A 27,708-nucleotide genomic window follows, 5' to 3' on the forward strand; every position below is an offset into this window, starting at 1 on the left:
TATGATCGTTGCATGATGTGCAATGGTTTCTTTGGAAAGAACTATGGTCAGCCTGTCTGCAGCACATGTCACCTGTTTCTCTTCTCTGTGGACATCAACAAGGAAGATGGAGAGGGGGAAGTGTACACAGAGGTTCGTACAAAATGGTGTCACATAATGGATTGTTTGTATACCTTTCATTTTGTTTCTTTTATTTCTTGTTCTCCTTTTTTGGGTTAACATTGTGGGCCTTTTTCCGTGCTTATGCTCTGCAAAGCTTTTTTGTATCGTGGCCTTAATTGGTAAAATGGTAGATAATCTGATTACATGTACGGTTAAAAAAATAAACTACATGTGCAGAAGCTTTTAGGACATTTGACGTAGCCGCTGTTGCTGTGTTGTACTACGTTGCAAGCCCCTGGAGCAATTTTTTGATTAGTGCTTTTGTGAACAAGAAACAATTGACAAGTGGCTCTATCCCATCTCCCCCCTTTCCCCGTTGCGATATAACCTTCGTGGTTGAAAACGACGTTAAACACCAAATAAAGAAAGAAAGAAAGCTGTTGCTGTGACAATGACAGTGTCAGCTGGTTTTCAAATCAGGTCAGGCTAAGCAAAATCAGCTTTCAGCTTTAAATGTTAGCCCGTCATAGTCATAATACTTGTGCAGCATTCTTGTCTTTTCTCTTGCTTTTGGCGATACATGTATAAAATAACATAAATCTGTAAATGTAAATGTGACTTAAGTAAGCTGTGTCTGGCTGCATGAACACAGCTTTTTGGCCATATAAGGGTGCTTCACATATTAGTTATTACACAGTATTTTGTTTGTTTTTCTCTGAAGAAAGCAGACTCAGATGACTCAGGCAATGAGGAACCAGTTGGAGAAGCAGATTTTTACGCCAGCAGTGCTGCTGAGGGTGCAAGTCGCGTGACGAAGCATGTTGTGCACAAGACAGACAGGCTGGCTGAGAGAATCAGCAATTTGACGATACCGCGAGAACGTGATCAGGTTCCAGAAGGGCTCGTGGATTCTTTGCCACCTGAGGGTAAGTTGAGTCCTGTGGCCTGGATGAAGAAAAGTTGGAATCAATTGGAGGTTTTAGAGAGAGAGAGAGAGAGAGTGTGTGTGTGTGTGTGTGTGTGTGTGTGTGTGTGAGTGTGTTTGTGTGTGTGTGTGTGTGGTTTTTAGCAGTCGATACAGTACTTCAAAGTTACGCAATCACTCCGTCATTTTCACAATCATCCAGTCGTCCACAATAGAATAATGCTCAGGTTGATTCTCTTTCAGTGCTGCTGGTGGTCTTCCGTTACCTTGACGATATCTCCAAGTGGACAGCAGGGCAGGTGTGCCAGAGGTGGCGACAGATTCTGGACGCAGAGATGTCCCAGTCAAAGTGGAAACATTTTATCAGTCTACGGTGGCCGCTGTTTCAGCCCCAGTACAAAGTGCACTGCTGGAGAGCTATCTATTCAGAACTGTACGCACCTTTTCCAATTCCATCCTTTCTCTGTCTTCTCAGCTATTTTTGTGTTACCTGCCTTTGGGGAAGTATAGAGTTGTAAAGTGCCATTTCACTTTGGGGAAGTATAGAGTTGTAAAGTGCCATTTCACTTTGGGGAAGTATAGAGTTGTAAAGTGCCATTTCACTTTGGGGAAGTATAGAGTTGTAAACAGTAAAGTGCCATTTCACTTTGGGGAAGTATAGAGTTGTAAAGTGCCATTTCACTTTGGGGAAGCATAGAGTTGTAAAGTGCCGTTTCACTTTGGGGAAGCATTGAGTTGTAAAGTGCCATTTCACTTTGGGGAAGTATAGAGTTGTAAAGTGCCATTTCACTTTGGGGAAGCATTGAGTTGTAAAGTGCCATTTCACTTTGGGGAAGTATAGAGTTGTAAAGTGCCATTTCACTTTGGGGAAGTATAGAGTTGTAAAGTGCCATTTCACTTTGGGGAAGCATTGAGTTGTAAAGTGCCATTTCACTTTGGGGAAGTATAGAGTTGTAAAATCATATTCCCTTTTGGAGAAGTACATGTACATGTATTGCGTTGTAAAGTGCTATTCCACTAAGAAAATCAACTCCAAATGCTATGATATTTGGTGAACTTGGAAGATATCCATTAGATGTTAATATGAAATGTAGAATGCTTTGCTATTGGTATAAACTGATTAGTCCTATTCATAAAAATAAATTTTCAAGTATTGTGTATTGCTTTACTTATAAATTGTATATCAACAAGATGATTGAATCTAATTATTTATGTTTTATTGAAAAAACCTTAAATGAAATTGGTCTCTCTGGCCTTTGGACTTTTCAAGAAAATGTTCAATACTCAAGCGCATGGTTTAAAACGAAAGTAAAAAGAAGCTTGTATGACCAGTATATCCATAAATGGTTTACAGAATTTGGAACAAAAAATATGTTTTGGAATTATCGAATGTTTAAAGATATATTTGCATGTGAAGACTATGTCACACACCTGCCATATCAGCAATGTGTTTCAATGATGAAGTTTAGAACATTAAAGAACAATTTGCATGTACAGAAAGAACGTTATCTTAACATCCCGAGGTCAGAAAGAACTTGCACCAAATGTGTATCACAAGACATAGGTGATGAATTCCATTATTTATTTGTCTGTGATTTTTTCAAAGAAGAAAGAGCTGAGTTGTTACCACCTTACTATTGGAAAAAACCTAATGCACTTAAATTTAAAAAGTTGTTTGCTACTAAGAAAAAAAAATTGCTAAAGAATATCTTGGACTTTATTAATAGAATTTGTAACAGTTTTTCATAATTTTTTTATTTTTTTATTTGCTATATTAATATATATTATGATTGTATTGATTGTATTTATTGTTCAAAATGCCCCCAGGGGTTATGGACTAATAAAAACTTGTAACTTGTAACTTGGGAAAATATTGAGTTGTACATGTATCGCCTGTTTTGTTTCAGATTGAGAAGCTCTCCCTGTCGCTACTGTCTGGAAAGTATGATGTTGCAGGTAAGAAAAATATGCTGTAATGTTCACACATAGATACATGTAGTTTGGATTTTAAGGCTGTTTCAAGGAGAGAAAGAAACATTAAAACAAAAATGAGAGTCAGAAAGGCAAGAAAGGAACTCTTGTATGTGCATTCGTTATACATGTATCTCTTAAAGTTTGATTAATATGAAATTGAAGTGGTTTTGTTATTTGATGGGAAGTTCATTGACAAGTTTGATCTCATTCTCAGATCATGAAAGCACGATATTTCTGTCAGAGACAGTTGGTGTTCAACTATATTGTACAAATTAAGATCCATACAGAAACATTGTAATATGATTTTCCTTTCAACTTCATTTTCTTCAGAGCACACCCCCAATAGAAGAAAACTCATGGCGACATCGGCGGCTGCGAAGTGAACTCAAAACGCTGAAGTCAGATCCGCCCGAGGGCATTCAGGCCACGCCCCTCGATCGTCACTGCTGTCACTGGCAGGCGTCCATCACCGGTCCCCAGGGAAGTCCGTACGAGGGAGGACTATTTCTGTTGTACCTGCAAATACCTCACAGGTGATTTTCTTCATTTGCTGTCAGTGCTGGGTTGTTGTCATTCTGATCATCATCGGTCCATGCCGTATCGCCGGCATATCTCTCTGACCGAGTGCATAATAACTGCGCAGAATCTATCAAAATAAGAATACAGAGTTATCTCCCATGTTTTTCGCTAATGTTTCTGAGAATAGACGAACTGAGACGAAAGTGATTGCAGATTAGCCGACTTCGACAGTGATCTCCGTTCTGTTCTTCACAGTTATGATAAAGACATCGTTCTAAGGTTAAAACAAGTCGAAATGTTGAGACTACTGTGGGAAGGAGACCGTGATATTGTTGCATCACTCCCAACTGGTTACGGAAAAAAAGTGTCGTCTGCTTCGTAGCCAAAGTTGATTATCACGTGACACTTTTGCCATATTTAGAGTTGTTTGCACAGTAAATACACCCGCGAAAGATAGCTTGCTTGAAACTGTCTTACATATCAATTCCTTTGTACTTTAAAAATTACACAATTTCATGAAAAATCATTATCGACGATCGCGAATCTGCTTATATCAATAACACATTACGAAAACCTCTACATATGTAAAAAAAATCGATTTCCTCTCCAGAGAAGGAAAACAAAGGCATCCTGTCAGGGATAAATGAGACCCTGAAGGGAAGTAACTCATTTTACCTGAGTTCAGGATGGGTTGTTGTTTGTCGTTGTTTTTTTGTGTGTGCATGCTTGTGTGTGTGTGTGTATGTTTGTGCGAGAGAGAGAGAGAGAGAGGAGGGGGGGGGGGAAGAAAGAGTCTGAGTCTGAAACTAGTCCACATTTTTCTTGTTTTGTGTTTTTTTCAAGGGATATGAAAGATTTCCTCCTTTCATTACTTAAATAACTATAATAAAGCAGATGTTGATTCTTTGTAAATACCCACAATTTTATGCATATCACCTGTCTTGGCTCAAAGTGCTGAAGAAATCATCTGCACTCATTTGCACATGGCATAAGATGCCTATCAGAAATGTCCCCAATTTTATTTATTTTATTTTGATGGTCTTAACAGCTATCCCATGCGGCCGCCCAAAGTCAGATTCATCACCAAGATTTTCCATCCCAACATCAGTCGCCATGGCGACGTTGGTTTGGATTCCATACATCACAACTGGAGCCTGGCTCTTACCATCTCAAAGGTGAGACAGCTTTTAACTTGTGTATGACCCTTTTAGCTTCTTTTGAAGGTATTTAATATTAGATCATGTGTACGTTTGTGTAATTGAACCTTTTGCTATGATTACCTGTTGTGAAACGTTTTGTTATTTGTTTGGTTTCCTCACTCTTGGTCACTATGCCCCGAGGGTATAAAGCTGACACTTATGTTCTCTGCCGATAACACTTCATTTCTTTTCACTAAACGTCAATTTTCATTGTTTCCTGAAGATTCCAGTGATTATACATGTAATAGAATTTCTGGCCAAAAGTCTTGGCTGCAGATCCAGTGCAACTCCAGATTGTGGGTGCATTATTTGGATGGAAATGATGTTTATTAAGCCTCAAATTAATTGGGCAAAGTCAAATTCAGCAAATTTTGAATGAACATTTCATAAACAAATTTGTAAGGTACCAAGCTGAAATGCAATCCCAGAGTTCGGACCAGGTCAAGATACAAGATACAAGATACAAAAAATAATTAAGAAAATTGATGCTAAAAAAGGGTCCGTGACAGTGCAGCCTTAACTTTTACGGCATCATCAAACAGCCCTATCAAAAATCAAGGAAAAAGCACTCAAGCAAATGCTATCAAAATTGTGAACATCAATTTTCATAAACATTTGTTTGGTAGTTTCTCATTACACACCCAACAGACACAGGGAGGGAGATTATATAAACCTCACCCTCCGCTCTCGTGAAATCATTCAGTCAAGTATTGACTGAATGTAAAAAGGAGGGAGTCTTAAAATGGAGGAGAATTTGCAGAGGTTATGAACACAAAATCTGAAAAAGCAAAGTCCTAAAAAGGGGAGGTCTTAATATTAGGGGGTGTTAGTAGGTGTGTTCTCGTGTACTGCCTTGAACCATGCTTTGTTTGCAAGTCATTTCTGAATACGCTGTTTGTTTTCTCTGCAGGTGTTGATAAGTATCCAGTCTCTACTAACAGACCCGTACTGTCACGTGTGTATGGAACCCAAGATTGGGGCCCTTCACCAGCTTGCCAAGCCAGAGTTTGAGAGAATTGCTAGACTATGGACGTGGAAGTACGCCATGCATGATTATGTCATGCCTACCGACGTGGATCTGAATGGGGTGTGATTGTGTTGAGGATGAGGGTGGTACGTGTGCAGACTTGTGTAACTGTAAGTGACGGATTGGATATGGTGTGGTGAGGTGATAAAATTGGGCTTCAGGGAATGTGTGTGTCTGTGCCTGTGTGTGTGTGTGTGTGTGTGTGTGGCTGAGTGTGTGTGGCTGAGTGTGTGTGGCCGAGTATGTGTGGGTTCGTTTGTGTGTGCGTAAGAGCGTGTGAAGTTCATTGTCAGAAGTGTGAAATACCGCTTGGAATTTCTCACCTTGAAACACGAATGGGAAATCGGCCCAAAAAAAGTTCTTGGGGACATTTGCTTTCATGATCTGTTAGTTCTTTGTACTCTACACCTTTGGAACTTGTGGTGGCTTGCTTGCCAAAAATCTACGGTTTTCTTCTACAAAGTTACACAAATCAAGAAAAGGTGTCTCTGCCTTGTCAGTTGTTTTCTTACTGAAGCTGTGCATGGCTTAAAAACGAGAACATCAATTGTGGTGACTATGTGTATTGCTCATTTTGTCATGATTTTCATCAGTCATTTAATTTTAAAGCAGACAAAATTGAGAATGTTGATATTCTCAGTGGGGGCAACCTTTATGATTTTAACATACAATTTGAGATTTTACTTTCCAGCACACAAAGTGTGTCTGCATCTCCTGGTCATCGCAAAGAGAGTTGACATCAGCCTTTTGTGTGTGCACACTTTCAGCTATGTGGTTTCATGTTTCTGTGTTGTTGTATTCGCTCTGTTTGCTGTTGATGAACATTTATAGTCAATTGGAAAGATTGAAACCTTTGGGCTGGAGCTTGTCAAGGATAATTCTAAATGAAAGCCTTGGGTTTTGGCTTTTTGTGAGTGTGCCGAGTGTAAGTGAAAACCGAGACATTAGCTGTTTTGTGCGCATGTTGATGGATTGAAATTGAGATTGAACACAGTAAAAACTTTGTCTTCTGATATTCTGATGTGTCTGAATGATTACTGAGGACAAAAGGACTGGTGCTGAGAGACGTCTGAAGAGTAAAAAAGATATAAATCCTCTGGGCTTTCATGAGTTATATGAGGTCAGTTTTATGGTGCAGTGCTTACTATCACAAGAGATACACATGTGTGTGTGTGTGATTGTTTATGTCTTTAGTGTGTTTGTCTTTTATTATGTTTTATGTTTTATCAGTGTGTATTCTGATTGAAGAAAGAAGGTATACATGTATCTGCATGTGTTTTTCTTTTCTTTCTTGCTCTATTTCACTTAATGATTTTACTAAGTTGATAAAATGTGTGAACAGCAAGTTCTAATGATTCTTCTGTCCTAAATTATTATGATCGAACAGAAGTCTCTTTCTCTGACCCCCCCTCCCCAACATGGGACCCAAATACTGTCATAATTCTTCCTTGCACAGATCCATTGATTGGAAGGGTCTTCTTCAGTGACACGAAGTCAAGAGTGAGCAGTCTGTTAACCCTTACACTGGTGCAATTCTGTAACACATGTTACATAGCCACTGGTGAATTAACAGAGAGAAAAATAAAGAAAAACGGTCATATAGGTTTTCGCATCCATGGGAGGTAATCGGAACCGACCAAACAGACTGAGCCAGTAGCGCGACATATGTCGTGACAGCCAGGTGACAGTATACGTAAAGTAGCGCGACATATGTCGCGACAACCAGCATAAGGATTAAGATCGATATGCCAGCATCTGAAGGGGAAGTTTCTTTAACTTTTGTAAAATACTGCTTAAAGATTTTCTGTTAACACACATTTTTTTAATCTGCAGATGTGATTTCTACACTAGTCTATTTAAAGTAATTGTGCTTTCTTTTATTTGTGTGTGTGTATGTGGGGGGGGGGGGGGGGGCCTTTCTTTTGTTCTGTTGGACGTTTTTGTTTTGTTTTTCTCTCTCTTTCTGTATGGTGGAATGAAAAAGAGTGGATGTGACATTTGTCATGAACGATTTGTAAGCTAGTGTGATCCGCTATGAAAGATTAAAATATGTCATTTCAACCGTGTGCTATCGTTTTTAGTTGAGAAGTGGTGCAGTTTTGCTTTGTGTGTGTGTGTATGTACTCCCTGCCGCTCTCTCTCTCTCTCTCTCTCTCTCTCTCTCTCTCTCTCTCTCTCTCTCTCTCTCTCTCTCTCTCTCTCTCTCTCTCTCTCTCTCTCTCTCTCTCTCTCTCTCTCTTTTGTCTGCCTGCCAGTCTCTCTCTCTCTATCTCTCTCTCTCTCTCTCCTTCCTCTCTCTCTCTCTCTCTCTCTCTCTCTCTCTCTCTCTCTCTCTCTCTCTCTCTCTCTCCGAGCAGTAGATGTACATCAACAAGACATGCAATGGACTAGATTTGCTTTAATTGCTTAAATAAAAAATATGTTACGTTTTCCTTGTTTCCCAAGCAGTGCAGCAATTCGAAATCTCGCCAAGATTTCAAAGCCCACATTTCTGTGATGGGCAGAAAGTTGTACGGAAACCATGAGCCTCTGCTCTGCCCAGGTCAAGATAAAATATGAAGAGTAAGATGAATACACACGCAAATATGTACAAACACCACTCACGCATACAATACATACATTTGTCCGAGTGTGCAAATTCCACAAACAGAGAACTGTCACTTCCAAACAAAAAAAAATAAAATCGCAGCCAGTATAATATCTTTTAGTCTTAGAACCACGTAATAGAAATTGAATACAACATTGTATTTACAACATTCCAGTCTTGCAAAACTTGGAAAGAAAATCGCATTTTTACAACACAAGTCCAGGCAATGTCAGTGAAATTCTGTCAACTTCGGCATGCCAAACATTTTCCATTCCAATAAGGCACAGCCATGGCGATCTGTCGTAGAGTACGCTATGGGCACAGCCCTTCCCATGAAAACAGTTCCGCTCACAATCTCAGTTCTGACCAGGCTTTTACACAGGAAAATAATATCCCATCTCTTGGACACATATAACACAACTGATCAACATCCTGACTGCTTCTTGCGAAGAGTAATACTTTTTTTCATGAATCATTTTAAAGGGTTACCAATAGAATTTAATTCAGTTAAACATAAAATCTTACTCTGCACAGAAAGCACGCGGGATGCTGAGTTTTAGTATGTGTCCAAGTGGAGAGATGGCGCCTTGTTGTTGCTCACCTAAAAGCCCGACCCGATCTGAGATGGTGAGTCGAATCGTTAACACGGGAAGGAACGTGCCGTAAATAATGACTTTTTAATGTTCCTTCAATCAATCAATCAATCAATATGAGGCTTATATCACGCGTATTCCGTGGGTACAGTTCTAAGCGCAGGGATTTATTTACTTATTTATTTTTTATTTTTTTATTTTATGCGATTTATTTATGCCGTGTGAGATGGAATTTTTTTACGCAATACATCACGCATTCACATCGGCCAGCAGATCGCAGCCATTTCGGCGCATATCCTACTTTTCACGGCCTATTATTCCAAGTCACACGGGTATTTTGGTGGACATTTTTATCTATGCCTATACAATTTTGCCAGGAAAGACCCTTTTGTCAATCGTGGGATCTTTAACGTGCACACCCCAATGTAGTGTACATGAAGGGACCTCGGTTTTTCGTCTCATCCATCCGAAAGATGTTCCTTGAGCTATAGTTATATAGTCTTCTGTGCGTCTAAAAATTAAATGCAGATTTTAGGTGAGTAAGTTGCCAAGCAGACAGACTAATGCTAGGATTTACCATCGTCGATGCATCTACACCTACGCCTTCGTTTGCGGCTGAGAATAAACATATATCTTATTCATTGAAATATCTGTTTCTATACACATACGAGTATGTTGTACTGTCTCTAATCGCCCACACTCATCTCTACAATCGGAAGTAACAGACGTGACCGAAATCATGCTTAGTTAAAGAGACCTAGTTCACTGAGGAACTTAAAGCCAGGAGAAAAGTCAGGGCCATGCACAACCAAAGATTTTCGTTAGTTATGCCAATAGTAGCGCCTTCCCAATCTAATCTAGATCACAATCGTTAGCCCTCATCTCTGTATTGAAACGACATACTTATCAGTTAGGCCTCTGCGTCTGCGGTGCAGTTATTGTACGCCCATTGCTTTTTTCTGCCCTCCCGCGTTTTATTACCTATAAACACCTGTTCCAGACTCAGAACCAAAGGCTGAAAATGCACGAAAAAGTTACCAATCGAGTGGGAGCCAACCGCGGGGTGAGCGGAGTGGTTGAAATTGATATTTGTTTATTTGTGATTCTAATGGACCAATCAGACGCTGCAACTGGCTCCCCGGCACTCGGTTGGTAACTTTCTCCTGCACCCCAGTCCAGATAACTGGGACCCTGCGTGCCATGAAACACGGATATGGTCAGATATGTCAATACGCTGGACACGCACTTCACGGGCAGTGGTCATCAGATGTTCCAGCTGGTCTGCGTGGTACGTCCGAAATAGATGGCGATGACGATGAGGGCGACGAGGCCGAGGACAAAGAGGATGGCCATGAAGATGACGAACTGCCGCAGTGAGGGGTGCTCCATCACCAGAGGCGACTTCGCCGAGTGATAGTGCTCCAGCTGCAAGCAACATTGCAAGGAGGGTTAGACTGTGTCATATAGGGGTGCTCCATCACCAGAAGCGTCTTCGCCGAATGAAAATGTTCCATGCAGCTGCAAGAAAGACGAAAGACTCAAGAATCAAATTTTTACTGTTCTTATAAAAACAACTGCGTCTTCGCCGAATGAAAGTGTTCCAGCTGCAAGCAACATTGCAAGGAGGGTTAGGCTGTGTCATATAGGGCTGCTCCATCACCAGAAGCGTCTTTGCCGAGTGAAAATTTAATTGATGCTCCAACTGCAAGCAATAATGCAAGGAGGGTAAGACTGTCATATACAGGGGTGCTCCATCACCAGAGGCGTCTTTTCCCAGTGAAAGTGCTCCAACTGCAAGCAACAGTATAAGGAGACTTATATTTTAATAAGTTATTCACGCTTTATCACGACAATGAACAATCTAATGTTCATCGCCTAATCTGCATAATTTATTAAATGTCCGCTATAAGTATCACGAAAATGTACTTAGAGTATCATAACAGGGCGTGTACAAGATATCGAGAACAGAAAATGTCCGCAAGTCGATCCATTCCACATCACACTTCAAGTAACAGAAATGTTCCACTTTTGAACACGTTTTAATCTGTTACAAGTGTTGAACACTTTGCGACATAGTACATATAGTTTCAGTACTGGCAAAAGTAGCACACATAGTGTTCACTAGTGTTCAAATGAACACTTGGGAACGATATGTGTTTATCAAGTGTACCTCTGCAGGAAGATAATAAGTGGGGACGGGTATGGGAAGCATTTGATATAGAAATGTTCACCACACCCTACTACCATCATTATTCTGTTCCGCTGTTGGACGTCTGCAGCCATGACACCATGTCATGATGGCGACCGACAAATAACCACAGCGACGTCGCTTAGTCAGACGAACACTGAAAGTTGTCACAGACAACAGTGGACATATTGTTTGAGTGTCGAGAAATACTGCTGTACTCGGACAGCCGTGAGAGGCTTTGTTCCAAAGAACAGAGACCTTTTTTTCCCCCCCAAAACAAACAAACAAACAAACAAACAAACAAACAAACACACACACACACACATACACACACATACATGTGCACACATACGCACACACATACGCACACACACACGCACACACACACACGCACACACACACTCCACCCCCACGCCCCCACCCCCACCCCACCCCACACACACTCACATACTGAGTACATAGAGATTTTTGAGAAATTGTTCCTGATTATCAATAGGAATAAAGAGTTCCATCGATATCATCACTGCTGAATGCAAGAGGTTAACCCTACCCCTCAAGTCAAACTACGCGCAGAACCGTTTTCTAGCCGTCAAACATTCTCACAGTCACGAATATCACTCACACCAATCAGTTTTTTTACACTAAAACCCGATTTTACTAAGGCAAAGTCGATTTCGCGAAGACTGCATCACGAAACTCGCTGCATGAACTGACGAAGCTTTGGCACTGAATTTTTGGTAAAATCACTTTGCGAAGTCAACTTCGACCTCAGTTAAAGGCCACCATCGCGGGCGCGACAGATGTAGCTCCGTTTTCCTGTGCCTTTGATACATTCAGTGTCGCCCGCAATGCTAAATCTATAGCTGTGGCCTTTCTTCTACAGCGGCAAGGCTTTGTCTCCTGGAGACGGAAGTTCGGCTTTAAGGTCAGTCTGAAGCAAAGAACAACTCACCCTGTCGTCCACCATGTGTCCGTCCTCCTGGGGCAGGTAACGGGCAGGGGGTCCCATTCCGCCGCCACCCCCACCTCCCCCATGCATCATTTGACCGCCCATCCCGGGCCCCATCATTCCGTGAGGGGGTGGCAGCATCATCTGTCCCCCCATCATGCCGGGGTGACCCCCAGGGGGACCGCCGCCGGGCTGATACCCGTAGGGGCTGGGGAAGGCTCCGGGGGGCAGCATGCCCATCATGTAGGGGTTAAAGGGCGGGGGGCGGGGCACTAGGGCCAGGTGCCCCCCGACGCTCTCGCCCTCGTAACTCGTGGTGGAGGAGGAGGAGGAGGAATCGGAGGAGGAGGAGGAGACGACCGCGGTGTTCCCCTTGACCTTCGCCGGCTGCTGCAGGGCTTGCTGACCTTGGGCGTGACCTTGACCTTGAGCTAGGCCGTCGTTGCTATAGTTACTGTGGCTGGTGCGTGAGGGGGGCGGCTGCAGGTTGTAGTAGGTGGCGTCCACGTCGTTGGTGGCGTTTGTGTTGGTCCTGCTGGGCGTTGACCCGCCGCCCTTGCCTGCACACAGGGAGAACACAAGGAACAACCATATCAATATACAAATTATAGTGCAATGCGTTATTCATAGACATGTGTGTGATTGCGCTGTAAATAATGTTATGTTATTGTTTGCATCCCCCAATGATTGTACAGCGCTTTGCAGGGTTTAAACCTTGGACACACGCGCTTTATAAATATTATGCATTATTTGTATTATTTAAAAGTATCCTATCCGATGTGTGTGTGTGTGTGTGTGTGTGTGTGTGTGTGTGTGTGTGTGTGTGTGTGTGTGTGTGTGTGTCACGGTGTGTGTGTTTTACGGTGTGTGCGTGTGTGTGTATGTGTGTGTGTGTGTGTGTGTGTGTGTGTGTGTGTGTGTGTGTGTGTGTGTGTGTGTGTGTGTGTGTGTGCACTAAGTTTGTCATGAATGAAAACGCGTGGAATGATAACAATACCGACTTCAAGTCACTCGTGATTAACGTTAACGGTAAACGTAATAGCCACATACATGTATATTTGACATTGCGCAATACAGCGCAGGCGAGGAGAGGCTCGCTGTCAAATAAGCTTACTACAAGCAGACCCATCTCATCCCCACACCATTTTTCACACATGCAAACTCGTGTATGACCCTCCACAGTCTTGCAATAAAGGAAAGAAAGAAAGAAAGAACAAAAGAAAGAGAGAAGGAAAGAAAGAAAGAAAGAAAAAAAATCAGAGAAAAACAAAATGTGTTCATTGTTTCTGTCGAAAAAGAGTCAACTTCTAGTGAATTATGCAGTGTAAACAGGATGTCTTGTCAAGAGTAACCACTAATCATTCCTCCAATCCCCACCCCCATCCCGCCTCAGACATTTTTTTCTTGCGAAGACGATAATGGATGAGTAAGGCAAGTAGTGGTGACGTGACAAGTGGTCGAAAGAATCCTGTCTCACTTGGCTGCCACGTACACACAACCTTCCGCTGACTGCTTCAGCCTCCTGAACAGTGGTGGCTTAACTACACGTTCATCGGGTTTTTTTTCTGAGTTTTCATCTTAATTAAACACCGACGTCTCCCCTCCCCCTTGATCAAACACACACTTACAGACTGACGCACAAACGCGCGTACGCACCACGCAGACGGACGCACGCACGCACGCACGCACGCACGCGCACACACACACACACACACACACACACACACACACACACACATGTGAACACACGCCTGTACGCGGCACGCACCCCGGCCGCTCCCACATACTCACACACAAGAACACCTTGTTATGTGTGTGTGTGTGTGTGTGTGTGTGTGTGTGTGTGTGTGTGTGTGTGTGTGTGTGTGTGTGTGTGTGTGTGTGTGTGTGTGTGTGTGTGTGTGTAAAATCGACAATCCAGAAAAGCGCGGTAGTGGTTGCGTTGAGCTGGATAGCACGCTTTTCTGTATCTCTATTCTTTTTAACTTTCTGAGCTTGTTTTTAATCCAAACATATCATATCTATATGTTTTTGGAATCAGGAACCGACAAGGAATAAGATGACATTGGTTTTAAATCGATTTCGGAAATTGAATTCTAATCATAATTTTCATATTTTTAAATTTGTTGAGCTTGTTTTTGATCCGAATATAACATATTGATATGTTTTTGGAATCAGGAAATGATGAAGAATAAGATGAAATTGTGTTTGGATAGTTTTGTAAAATAATAATTTTAATTACTAATTTCTGATTTTTAATGACCAAAGTCATTAATTCATTGTTAAGCCTCCAAGCTGAAATGCAATTCAAAAGTCCGGCCTTCGTAGAAGATTGCTTTGCCAAAATTTCAATCAATTTCATTGAAAAATGAGGGTGTGACAGTGCCGCCTCATTTATCGAAAAAAATAAAAAAATAAATTCTGGGGATATCATTCCCAGGAACTCTCTTGTGAAATTTCCTAAAGATTGGTCCAGTGGTTTACTCTGAATCGTTCTACACACACACACACACACACACACACACACACACACACACATATACACCACGACCCTCGTCTCGATTCCCCCTCTATGTTAAAACAGTTAGTGAAAACTTGGGTCCGGGTAGCTCAGGTGGTAGAGCACTGGACTTGTGATCGAGAGGTCGCTGGTTCGAATCCGGGCCGGGACGGACACGGGTCAACTTTATGTGCAGACCCAGAGACGGTATCCATCTCCCACCCCCGTGTCACCACAATGGCACGTTAAAGATCTTGGTCATTCTACCATAAGTGCTGATGGCTGATACCACCTAAACACGCATACATCAAAAAGCCGTGAGGGCGTAAAACTCGAATCGTATAAACCAATGCATGTCCAATAAAATTATAGGCAATTAAGACCTGACGGACAATAAGCCCCTTAAAATTTACTAATTGACTAAATCTAAAAAGAAGTGTGTAGCATAGCGTCGATCGGATAAACAACCTTGTGCAATTTTATTTCATGATGACATGGCAACAGTCGCACTGGAGAGAGAGAGAGAGAGAGAGAGAGACAGACAGACAGACAGACAGACAGACAGACAGACAGAGACAGAAAGACGGCCAGACAGACAGGGAGACAAAACAGACAGACAGAGTGCACCGAGAAAGGTACAGAGACAGACAGAGACAGAGAGACAGAGGAAGCAATTTCAAAAACACGAAGACCAGAGAATAAACAATAAAAGTAAAAGACAAAATAACGTTTTCAACAGACTTACTTTATCTCTAGACGGGCACCGGGCAGCAAAAACCCTAGACCACAGAAAATGTTCGTTTCAAACTGGAAACGGAAATCTGTACCTGTGTGGTGAGTCCACTTGACTCCCTAGAATGGCAACAATGTAGTCAAAACCTTCAGTCCCCTGACTCAAGGTTCGCCTCTCCTGTCTACCACAGCCATGTATTGTACAAACCCAAGATTTATTGTTCTCAGGACCGTGAAACCAAGTCGTACACCACTAGCCGAGCATCAGCTAAAAGTCTCTCCTTGTACATTTATCACAGTGGATATATATATGCGGATACTATACCACCTTGAAAAAAATGTGTTTGCTGTTGCAGAGTGTCGCTAAAATTGTGTCCACTTCTTTGACTTAAAAACGCTGCAAAGCTACCGTCTGCTTAATTTCGATATACACTGGCCTCTACGTGTACAGAATCGGCTTCAGAGAAAGTCGTTGAAGTTGCTAGTTAACTTAACTCGACTTTGCGAAAGAAACCGGAAAGTTTAGCTAGTCTAGAGAGTCTTGGTGTCACGATTACAGGAAACGATCAATCTTTGGGAGAGTAAAGTAGCAACAGCTTTGAGTTCTTGTTCAGTGACAACAGACTTGGTATATTTCGATAAATTAGCAAAGGCATAATGAATTTGGTGGAAAGAGCCGACAGAGTTGGTGGTCAAAAATGAATGGGAGGACGTGTGGAGTGGGGACGGGCATGGGGGGGGGGGGGGGTGCATTCTACTAATATGTAGTCACGCCCTGGGAGCAACTTTCCAAATTATAAGTCTTTAATGTGTATGCACGAGTAACACATGATTGTCCACAGTTTGTCCATGGCGTCACACATTTTCAGATGACTGACGCCACGCGTCCCTCTCACAGTAGAAGATGATCGAGTTATATAATTATATATATATATCAGTGGTAAAACGTATGAAGACAAAGTGTTTAATCATTTACCTTAAACGTGTGCTGAAAAGTTTAAACCATTTCATTTTCAACCCTTCATATCAAACAGAACCCATACACATTTCTTGGTTTTTGGTAAAAGCGACGACAAAGGTGAATGCAAAAAAAAAAAGAAGATCGTTGTCGACCAAGTCAGGAAGTGTCCCCATTAACTGAAGGAGATAACAAGATCTTGAAGGCGTCAGATGACACCGAATGGCTCATCAGACCAGGGCGAGACGGGAAGGAGTCAGGGCGGGGCAGCAGCCGCGCTGGATTACCACAACACTGGACCTTTTATTTGAAAGGTGTAGTGACCACTGACTGGGATGGACACAAATTAACGACCTATGGGCCCAGAAACATGACTTGAAGCAACACTTTTTGACAAGAAGCCCGCACAAGTCAGTTGAACAACAAAACTGTCTGATGAAAGAAACTGTGAATACTGGAAGTTTTGTTTTCTTTTTTTCTTTTGATCTATTTGCACCTGAAACAATGTCAGCATCAAACCTTGTGAACAGGATCTTTTACCATCGTTTGCGAACGTTTCGTCACACTAAAAACAAAAATGTACACAAAGAGCACAGGCAACAAAAACGAATTATCTCTCCCTCTTGTCAACAAACATCATTCAACACCAACCGCATGCGTACAAGTACACTAGGTGCTCAGGCCCACTCAGGAAGTTCAAACAGTATGTAATAAACAGAAACAAACCTCACGATTATAAGCAAAAACAGTTTCAAGATAAATAAAGGACAAATACCACATCTATTACAACCAAAACAAATATACACAGGTTTACGATAAGTGCTGGAATTCTTGTGAGGGGTGTGTGTGTGTGTGTGTGTGTGTGTGTGTGTGCATCCGTGCGTGCGTGCGTGCGTCCGTGCGAGCGTGCTTGCGTGCGTACGTGCGTGCCTGCCTGCCTGCCTGCCTGCGTGCGTGCGTGCGTGCGTGAGCGTGAGTTCTTGGCATGTCCCGGCCCGTTGAGGTTTACTGCGTCTTTATGCAATTTTACTCATTTTCACGCTTCTGGCGACCGCAACACGGTGGCCTAGTGGTAAGGCGTCCGCCCAGTGAGCGGGAGGTCGTGGGTTCGAACCCCGGCCGGGTCATACATAAGACTTTAAAATTGGCAATCTAGTGGCTGCTCCGCCTGGCGTCTGGCATTATGGGGTTAGTGCTAGGACTGGTTGGTCCGGTGTCAGAATAATGTGACTGGGTGAGACATGAAGCCTGTGCTGCGACTTCTCTCTTGTGTGTGGCAGCAGCGCCGCCCTGATATCACCCTTCGTGGTGGACTGGGCGTTAAGCAAACAAACAAACAAACGCTTCTGGCGAGAAATATTACAAGGCCAAGACAAAAAGATGATAAAGTACCAGCTACATTCTGGCCTTCGTCTTGGCCTCAGCGGTAAACCTGGTGAAGCTTTTATGCGGTTGTTCAACATTTCCGCTCAAGCAGACGAGAACAATCTTACATCAAAGAGATTACATGAAAACATTACATTACATGAAAACGACGTGTACACTTATAATAATTGCCGTCATCTCAGCGAGTCGACAACAAGAGAACGAAGGATTCCTCATGAAATATGCATAACAGAATAGTTTGTGGTAAACCTTCATCCATGTTGACGGCTCTCAACTTAAAGTTTAGCCTGGCACGCGGGTGCTGTCATGTCTTATACCCTTGTTAACAATGGCATGGTTGTCTGGGAGCATTGTTACACGCTGTAGCAGAATGTCATCAACATTTTTAAATGAACTGGCGTTGATCCCCGTCATTGCTAGCAAACAAAGCAATGCATTATCATTTTCCAGTACCCGGGTGCTTGTTCACTCTAAACAGAAGTGTTTCACTGTTGAACAACATTCTGTAACAAGTTTGAACACTTCTACTGGCAAAAGTACCACACATAGCATTGACTACTGTTCAATGTAACACCTGTGAACACTATGTGTTTATAATATGTGCCTCTTTTGTTAGCAGCACAATGTACTATGACACAAAGTGTTCAAAAAGTGTTACAGAAATGTGTTCAAAAGTAGAACACTTCTATTTAGAGTGTTCTTAGACGGCTGTGATTTTGATTAAAAAGACCGTCTACTATTTAATTATCGTCGCAGTGTTGGATATGGCTGACTTCACATTACAGCCTGCAGCATTACAATTATTGACATACCAATGTTTGCATGCACCGTTCGTTTTGTGACATCCCCATTACAGCCTGTGCCCTCAATGTCATGACGTCCAATTACAAACTACACCATTGCTGTTGTGACTCTTAATTGCAGTCTGCACCATTAATTTTGATATGATCTGATGGGTGTTATTGTTTTGTTGTTGTAGTTTTTGTGGGTTTTGTTTTTCTCGTTACAATCTTGACTATTATTTATCCTGACTTGTTATTACAGTCTGCATCATTCTCGCCGTTTGTAATATTCATGTCATAACTTCTCACAGCACAGTCTGCTTGGATCATTACCTTCATGGTTTCTAATTACTGTTTGCACTACATTCCTGGTAAGGCCATTTGCCCGTTCCAGTACTGTCGTGCCTTCCCATCACAGTCTGTACAATTCAATATATTTCACATTTCAGTCTGTACAATTCAATATATTTCACATTACAGTCTGTACAATTCAATATATTTCACATTACAGTCTGTACAATTCAATATATTATTTCACATCACAGTCTGTACAATTCAATATATTTCACATTACAGTCTGTACAATTCAATATATTTCACATTACAGTCTGTACAATTCAATATATTTCACATTACAGTCTGTACAATTCAATATATTTCACATCACAGTCTGTACAATTCAATATAATCATTTCACCATTTCTGTTTAAGTCTGCAGCATTACTACTATACTAGCACTATTTATGAAATGAAGTTCCATGTCTGCACTATCCTTCGCAAACTGAGACTCCTTATACGGTCATTGCTGCCATTGCCCTGACCTCGCATTACTACCTACACCATAACTGGCATGACTTTGTGTGTCTGCACTATTCCTCGTAGTGCCTCTTAATACAGTCTGTACCATTGCTGCCCTGACCTCGCATTACTATCTACACCATAACTGGCATGACTTTGTGTGTCTACTCTATTCCTCGTAGTGCCTCGTAATACAGTCTGTACCATTGCTGCCCTGACCTCGCATTACTATCTACACCATAACTGGCATGACTTTGTGTGTCTGCTCTATTCCTCGTAGTGCCTCTTAAAATACGGTCTGTACCATTGCTGCCCTGACCTTACTTACTATCTACACCATTACTGGTAGGACTTCTTGTGTCTGCACCATTCCTCGCACTGACTTCCCAATACAGTTAGAACATTTTCTGTGAGAACTTATCATTACTGTCTGCGCTATTTAGGTTCAAATCACCATGACGTCTAATCCCCTCTTAAAAAGTATGAATTGCATTGTATAGTTACCATTATTTTCATCAGAATATCATTCAGTAACAAAAACAAGAACAAAACCCAGTCAGTGAAGAGGTCACACCAGAGTAATTAAAAAGCCGATCACCGTTAGTTACAACATCGATTATGTATACTTATCACTATTATCATATCAAAATAATATAATTACATTACAATCGGACATTCACATTATATTGGTTCTACGAAGATCTGAGAGCAACCAGATGTCTGAGATGATCGAACATTATCACCAGTGTAATATCGTTTTCTTGCAATCTTTAATTCATCATCGTGCAGACTCACCACGGCTTGATCATTTCTTCTTGCAATTGATTTTTGATATCAAACAAACACACAAACTTACAAACTAACAAACAAACAAACAAACAAACAAACAAACAAACAAGCAAACAAACAAACAAAACCAAAACTTTTCAAGGTCACCACAAACAACCACTTCATCCTATTTGTAATCTCATCATCGAGTGTTTGCCTTTATGTTTTGAACACTATTCAATTTTTGACAACCAATGAACACCGTGCATATTTTACCATGCACTAAGCCAATAACATTCGCTTAGGTTCTCTCTACCCTAAATTCGCAAAGACAATATTCGATCCAACAATCCAGACGTGTTTGCTAGAGCATGACTATTCTACGGGTATTTTTTTATTTTTATTATTTTAATTTTTTTATTAAGGAGATTTCTATAGCGCATAACTAAAAGCACGGGTATAGCTCCGCTTCGTGGAAACAATTCGTAACACCGTTTCAGATCTAGTCAGGCTTTGACATGGAATAAAACCATCCCTCCACTTGGTCACATACCAAAACTGAGCAGCCTGAGTCCTCTCTGTCCCCAGTGGGTTGTTGTTGTTTTTGTAATGTAACCGTGTGCCGAAACACTACGATCACCTCGGGAGGCGAAGTGCAATCAAACAGGATTGAAAATGTTAGGGTCAATTTCTTAGCCCTATAAAACTGTTATGCAAACCCGAAAGGTTTCCATGAACATACAGACAATCGGAAACCACCAGACCCCATCACAAACAGAATTCCACAATCAACCGGTGTTGACTTAAAGGCCAACAACTCGGGTGCAGAGTCTGCTGTGAAAGGAGGGGTAGCCTCCCCTGTCACAGTAAGAATAAATTTAGTAAATGGCATCGGTTCCTTTCTCAAAAATATATTCATGACAAAATTCCAACTCACCACAGCAAGCAGTCAGGGTGTTGATTTTTGGTATGCGACCAAGTAGGATGAGGTGATTCCGGATTGCTTTCTAGCACAACCTTTTCTTTTCGCAACCATCACAATCTTCCATAGCACGAATCTGATGCTTTTGTTCCAATTTACGATTTGCATATAAGGAAACAGAAGTGTTGTAGTACTGCTGAACGTGTAATAGTTAACACCACCCATCGTAACTAACACTGAGACTTGAGACAAATGACAGAGTTAGGTATTAGACAAGGCAGACACTCATACCAGCGTGAAATTGTAGTGACAGAGTCGTGTTGAAGTCAGCCAACCGCACACATTGCAAAGAGTTATAATACCTACCTTTCTTTTTGCCCATTTCACACCGGACCGGTACGAATCACAGTAAATTGTGTTTGTGTCCCCTGTGTTTTCCACGATGAAACACGCACTACAGGTGCTCGCTTCAGAAAGCAACAAGTGACAGTTGCTGTCAACGCGTTTTAGCTGGAGTCTCTCACGGCACCGTTGCGGGCACAGTTCATTAAATCAAAGCTAGACGAATTGACACCGTATTTCATAAAAGTCCAGATCTTCTCCGTGAGACACTAACAACGTCACAAGCATCACTCTCTTGAACTTTGTAGCAAAATTGCTGGCAGTATTTAATCGTCACTGTCTTCAAGTCTTTGAGCCCTTTCTCGTCAGCCCTTCCGTTGATATTGTTGCGCGAAATATAATTACCATAAAATGACGACAAGTGGGGCTGTTTGGTGGTGACACAACGCACGACGCCACCTCTCGCTATGCCTCCTATCACTCACTGTCAAACGCGGTCTTACACGGGAACCGCCATCAGGCCATGGTGGGCTTCGGGTTCAACTGACATGGACCCTTGTTTGTTGTTCGTGCACACAGTCGCTACATTGTGTCGGGCATGCATACCTGCCGTCTTTAACCAAAAAAAATGTGACCAAAAAACGTGTGTGTGTGTGTGTGTGTGTGTGTGTGTGTGTGTGTGTGTGTGTTAAATTTGAACATAAAGAAAAACTGATAGCTCAGATTGCACCAGATTGCTCCATTTTCCGGCTGGGGGGGGGGGGGGGGGGGCGGAAACCCGGACCCCCCTAGGAGAAGGCTTTTGTCTTCTAAGTGACGGTTTAAGAAAGTAGTTGGTTATTTTGTTGGCTCAGGTTACACCAGATCGGACAATTGTCCTTGCCACGTTTTGATCCAAATTTGTCTTCTTCAATTTACTTTTTTGAAGGTGTATTAGGGGAAGTTTCTTGGCACAGATTGCACCAAATTGCTCCGTTTTCCATGTTATTATCAAAATGTTCCGGGGGGAGAGGAGGGGGGGGAGCATGCCCATAGAAACCCCCCTAAAAGGTTCGAACGCTTTGCGCCCTCAACTAAACGTGTCGTCGAATTGTCCCTAAAATTTGTTTGGAAACACCCCCTAAAAATGATGTGATCCGCCCCTGGTGTGTGTGTGTGTGTGGCAACAGGGAGGGGCAATGGGGGGTGAGGGTGTCACTGTCTGATGGGTGTGGCAACAGGGAGGGGCGATGGGGGGTGGGGGTGGGGAAGGGGCGAGGTATTTGGCGGGGTTGTTGACAGAGGGGAGCTCTTTCGCAAAAGGAAGTTGGCGTGTATCCCATTCATACGTCACGTTGCAATGGTTAACCTGTCCTTGAATGAGATACACACCAAATTACAGTTGCATACTTGAGAAAGGTTTTCAGATTTCCACCTGTCAGAGAAAATCACCGTTTCAACCGCAAAAAAAGTGCGTCTGGGCTTAAAACAGTATAAAATACAAGCATCCTTCACATACCAACATTCCAAAGTAACGCCTGGCAGTGTCCTGTGCAGCGAGATATTTATCATTTATTTGTTCATTTATCTATTTATTTATCTATCTACTTTTTTTCTTTTTTTTTTAGGGGGGGGGGGTGGGAGGGCTGGGGCTCCTGGGTGGATCCATAATGACTTTGAAACGGTTCAAACGGGAAGAGAGACCAGTATCTTTACAATGCTTAGTGAAGCGTAAACTCATGCATTTGATACAAGCAAGTGCGCTGTGCACGCAGCATACGCCTTTAATCACCAGTTGAATATCTATACTAGCTGTCTGGCTGAATTGTTGCGCATGCGCGCCCTTATTTTCTTTTTGAGCTTGGAGCATCTGAGCGCATTTTATAGTTTTATACACACGGTGTCGCCTAAACTTTGTAGACGCAGGCTTTCATCAACAAAACGTATTTCAATTGACTCAACTTTAACTCTTCGTTATTCGTACATGTATTTACCGTAACCATCCATCACCTTATAAACGCATCCTGTCTGTCCCTTCAGTGTTCCATTGCTCAGTCCTTTTCCAACCCACACAAATGGGAGTAAGTGTTTACAACTGACAAGAGTCGACTGCTATGTTGTGTACAAGTTTATTTTGCAAATTGGAAGGAAAATAAACCAAAAAAATTTCCGGGGGGGCATGCCCCCGGACCCCCCTAGCATATTCGGGCGCTTCGCGCCCATCACATTCACTTTCGATTCAAAGTGCCCCCCCCCCCCCCTTACAAAGCAACTGATCCGCCCCTGCGGCACTTAAATGTGCACCAGATGCTCTGAAATTAAAGCTTTTGACGAGGGATGGCCCTTGTGTCACAGTTGGTCTTGAAGATGTGATCAGAAGCGCGCAGGTATGTCTGTTTGTCTGCCTGCCCGTGTCTGCCTATCATGGGTATGGCGATCTTTTCTTCCATGAGAAATAGATACGTAGGGGAAGGGCTCCTAATATGGACCGGCTCCTAATATGGACCACCACCAACTAACGGCGCTAGAGCGCTCAAAAAAGTTTTATTCGCTGTATTCACCCTCTTTGGATAACTTGCACATGTCAAAACAGTTGCAGAAACACAAATCTCAAAACCGTTAGGCTTTTTCTCTTTTTTCACTTTTGGCAGCGTTCACTCTAAATTTGCAGCCTAAAACGGACTCGTTTCTGTCTACAGCCAAAGCTTTTATCAAACAGAAATGGCTATATATGACAGCTAATACCGTATTTGTTACATTTTAGCAGTGTTGACCCCGAGTTTCTACTGCAAACAAAAAATAATAGCAAAATCTCAAAGTATGTGCGAGTCCCCTAATATGGACCACCTTTAACAAATCGAAGAAAATAAAAGCTAAAGGCTATTTTCATTAATTCATTAAGAAGCTTGCTGGTAATAACCTATAACTAGCCCTCGAGATTTAAAAAAAATGCAACGAAAAGTCTTCTTTTCGTGGAAGTTGATAATTTCACTTATTTTCACTCTGTTTTTGATAAGCTTCTTTAGTTTCCTGGTGTGCTTCAAATAATGCTCTCATCAACCCGAAACAGATAAATCTAGAGCATATTTTAATTAGGCTGACTTGTACACTAAGTTGTATCATGTTATTTTGAAATATAAGGGGCTTTTTACAGTGATTCGTGAAGACCGCTTCGCTGGTCCATATTAGGCGCCCAGGCTCCTAATATGGACCCTTTGTGATTTTTCCTGTATTTATTTTTTGCTGAATGTGTATCAAAGCTATTTTACTCTAATTAGGCCTAGCGGTTAACCTAAGAAAGAAGGACTACCAAACACAAAATGAAACTTCTTTGCACGAAAACAAGCTAGTTATCAGCAATAAACAAAAAGTGGTCCATATTAGGGGCCCTTCCCCTACGTGATTGCCTGCAAGGCCCAGACTGTCACCACAGATATGAACATTTGTCAAACAACAGACTACCACGGCGCCATTTAAACACCCGACAGACATGTCACGCTGTGTAAAGCTAAGATAATACAACAGTGGAACCTCCCGATCTGAGACTTCCCCCTTTTTAACACCTTGATTGTTGCAGATTACCTGTTCATAACCTCTCTACATTACTTTTGTAATGTATGTGTGATGGTGTATGCTTTTAATTAAGCGTTGTTGACTATGAATGTAGATGTAAATGCTTGTATAACTGTGTTTTAATTTTAAATGTGTCAAGCGCAAAGAGCATAATTGTAAAGTTATGATGTTGCGCTATATAAATGCTCATTTATTATTATTATTATTATTATTATTATTATTATATTATCTCCATTTTAAGACCTGATTATCTCAGATTTTTGAAGGCAATAAAAGAGGGGTTTCACTGTATAGCAAAAAGGTCTTTTATTGCTGTAAGCAGCGATATTATGGTTGTCAGCATGTGGCAAAGCACACTGTCAAAACGTGTGAGCGACATTGTCTGAAGATAATCAACATGGGGGGTGTCAAGAATGTTACTCTCAGCGATTAGATAGATTTTGTTCGTCGCTCGAAGCACAGACTATATATAAAACGACAATTAAATGTGGACGCTTTAAACAATATGAGTTTGGGGGGGGGGGGGGGGGTGTCAAGAATGTTACTCTCAGCGATTAGATAGATTTTGTTCGTCGCTCGAAGCACAGACTATACATAAAACAACAATTAAATGTGGACGCTTTAAACAATATGACTTTATTCCTCCAACAGAAAAAAAGACAGAATAAGAATTAAGAAGGAAAGAAGAAAAGAAACAAACAAACAAACAAACAAAAAACCATGGGAAAACAAAAACAAAAACAAAAAAACAACCAACAATCAAATAAACAAACAAACAAAGTATGAAAAAAAAGAAAGAAACAAAGAAACAAACAAAGGAAGGAAGGAAGAAAGAAAGAAAGGAAGGAAGAGAGACGCCTTTCGATATCACATATATTTCCACCATTAGCCATTCACAATTTGTCTCTTTCTCGTCTTCCTCAAAACCCCTTAACACTGGCATGAGTCGGCATAGATCAAAGGAAAGGATGAGCAGAGAGACAGGTAGGTGAGCAGGCTTTACCTGTAGATCTGGTATCACCACATTCGGATCCGCGACAGCAGTCTGGATACCTGAGCTGCGTGTCACCGAAGGTTCGACCCGCAAACGCTGGGGGAAGGACGGCCACGCGCGCGGGACTGTTCATCTTTCCACGTCACACCGTCCACTCTGAGGCCCTTATGACACTGTTAGGACACGTCACACCAATCATTAGTTTCTGTCCCAGTTCCGGGGAGGATATATGTTAAAGCATCAACATTTTGACTGCTTCCTTGCTTGACCTCCGATTCTAGTTATTCTTGTGTCACTTTAATCTTCTTGAAATAAAGCAACTAGCACACACAAAAATCACCCATCTATACACAGAAACACAACAAACAAAAGCATTGCAAAGACAGAAAAAAAAGAAACTGGCAAAGCAAATGCAAGTAAGCACCCGTAAAAAGTCATCGAGACAGAAAAAGCATCGACAAGCAAAACCTCAGCATAACAGCATCAATACATACACAGAGAACACAGAGAAAACAAGTCGCGTAAGGCGAAACTACTACATTTAGTCAAGCTGTCGAACTCAAGGAATGAAACTGAACGCACTGTATTTTTTCACCAAGACAGGACAGCTTCGTCTATCCCCTCGAGAAGGAAATCGCTCACCTCCCACGTGCAAAACGCAGTGAAATTGACACGCCAGAATAGCGCGGAAGCGTATTGTGCTAAGGAGGAAAGCGCGCTTTTCTGTATTCTTGTTAACTTTCTGAGCTTGTTTTCAATACAACCTATCATGTCTTATGTTTTTGGAATCAGCAAATGATACAGAATGAGATGAACTCATTTTTGGATCGACTTCTTACATTTTAATCGTAAGACCAATTATATTAATCTATTTTCGTTAATTGTGATCACATTTTAAAAGTAAACATGACATATGTATATATTGTTAGATTCAGAGTGTGATGAAGAATACGATGCAATTAATTTTAAATCTGTTTGCGAGAATTCGATTCTAATGAAAAATTGAATGACCAAACTCATTAATTTATTTTTGAGCCTCCAAGCTGAAATGCAATACCAAAGTCCAGGGTTTGTCGAAGATTACTTGACCAAAATTTCAACCGTGACAGTGCCGCCTTAACTTTCAGGAAAAGCCGGATATGACGTCATCAAAGATTTTCATTAAAAAAATGAGAAAAAAAGTCTGGGGATGTCATACTCATGATCTCTCATGTCAAGTTTCATGAAGATCGGTCCAGTAGGTTTCTCTGAATCGCTCTACACACCCACACACACACATACACACAGACACACATACACCTTCCGATAACACACTGACACACGCACACACACACATACACACACACACAAACGCGCCGCGCGGCGCGCGCACTGACACCAACACACACGTACGCACGCACACAAACACACAAACACACCTTCCGATAACACGTGACACACACACACACACACACACGGCACACACACACACACCGATTTATACGCGCAACTTGAACTTGTGATTTGTTACAAAAGAACCAAAAAAACTGCATTGCATCCTACCTTCTAAAATCTCCGCACCAGCAGTCAAACGGGCACACACAAAAAAACAATTTTGGCCTCACCAGCAAGTGTCATACAGTGGCAGAATCCACCAATTCTGAATTCTTCACATCTAGTCTCAAAACGACACAATCATTACCCTGGCTACTGTATGTGCAAAGACAAAAGCCAAGAGAGAAGACCTCACAACTATGAAATTCTTTGTCCGTGTACGACGTGAGTGTTGGTAGTGTTGGCAGTATATCATGTGGGTTGGGGAGGCCGGAACTCAGAAATGACATGCAACCTTCAGGCTGCTACACGTTTCTCTTAGCCATCTGGGCATTTAGTATATTATGCTTTTGGGGTGGCGGAAATGTTGTGTTGGAT

General features: G+C 41.9%; 2 protein-coding genes and 1 non-coding gene across 5 annotated transcripts; 2 read left to right on the top strand and 1 right to left on the bottom strand.

Moving 5' to 3' along the window:
• LOC138970468 (uncharacterized) lies at window positions 1-6,840 on the top strand (the record flags this gene model as incomplete). The annotated part of the gene is given in 7 exon segments (XM_070342930.1): window positions 1-132; window positions 824-1,028; window positions 1,271-1,460; window positions 2,935-2,983; window positions 3,332-3,534; window positions 4,569-4,695; window positions 5,630-6,840. Coding segments are annotated over 7 exon segments (1,089 nt in total), but the record flags the coding sequence as incomplete, so codon positions are not given.
• A 1,286-nt stretch (window positions 6,841-8,126) lies between these two features.
• LOC138970480 (protein pygopus-like) lies at window positions 8,127-27,570 on the bottom strand. 3 transcript variants are annotated; one of them, XM_070342944.1, is made up of 4 exons: window positions 27,402-27,570; window positions 25,807-25,970; window positions 12,067-12,623; window positions 8,127-10,351 (listed from the first exon to the last, which is right to left on the bottom strand). In XM_070342944.1, the coding sequence occupies exons 2-4, from the start codon at window positions 25,928-25,930 to the stop codon at window positions 10,190-10,192; spliced, it is 843 nt and encodes a 280-aa protein (XP_070199045.1). In that variant the 5' UTR covers window positions 25,931-25,970; window positions 27,402-27,570; the 3' UTR covers window positions 8,127-10,189. The 3 variants fall into 3 exon arrangements, with proteins under 3 accessions (XP_070199045.1, XP_070199036.1, XP_070199051.1); XM_070342935.1 differs by having other exon boundaries at window positions 27,340-27,570; XM_070342950.1 differs by lacking the exons at window positions 25,807-25,970; window positions 27,402-27,570 and adding an exon at window positions 21,276-21,655.
• Trnat-ugu (transfer RNA threonine (anticodon UGU)) lies at window positions 14,663-14,735 on the top strand. The gene has a single exon. It is a non-coding gene; the product is annotated as a tRNA-Thr (tRNA).
• Window positions 27,571-27,708: the final 138 nt, after the last annotated feature.

Source organism: Littorina saxatilis, linkage group LG1 (assembly GCF_037325665.1).
Source record: "Littorina saxatilis isolate snail1 linkage group LG1, US_GU_Lsax_2.0, whole genome shotgun sequence".
Taxonomy (NCBI): domain Eukaryota; kingdom Metazoa; phylum Mollusca; class Gastropoda; order Littorinimorpha; family Littorinidae; genus Littorina; species Littorina saxatilis.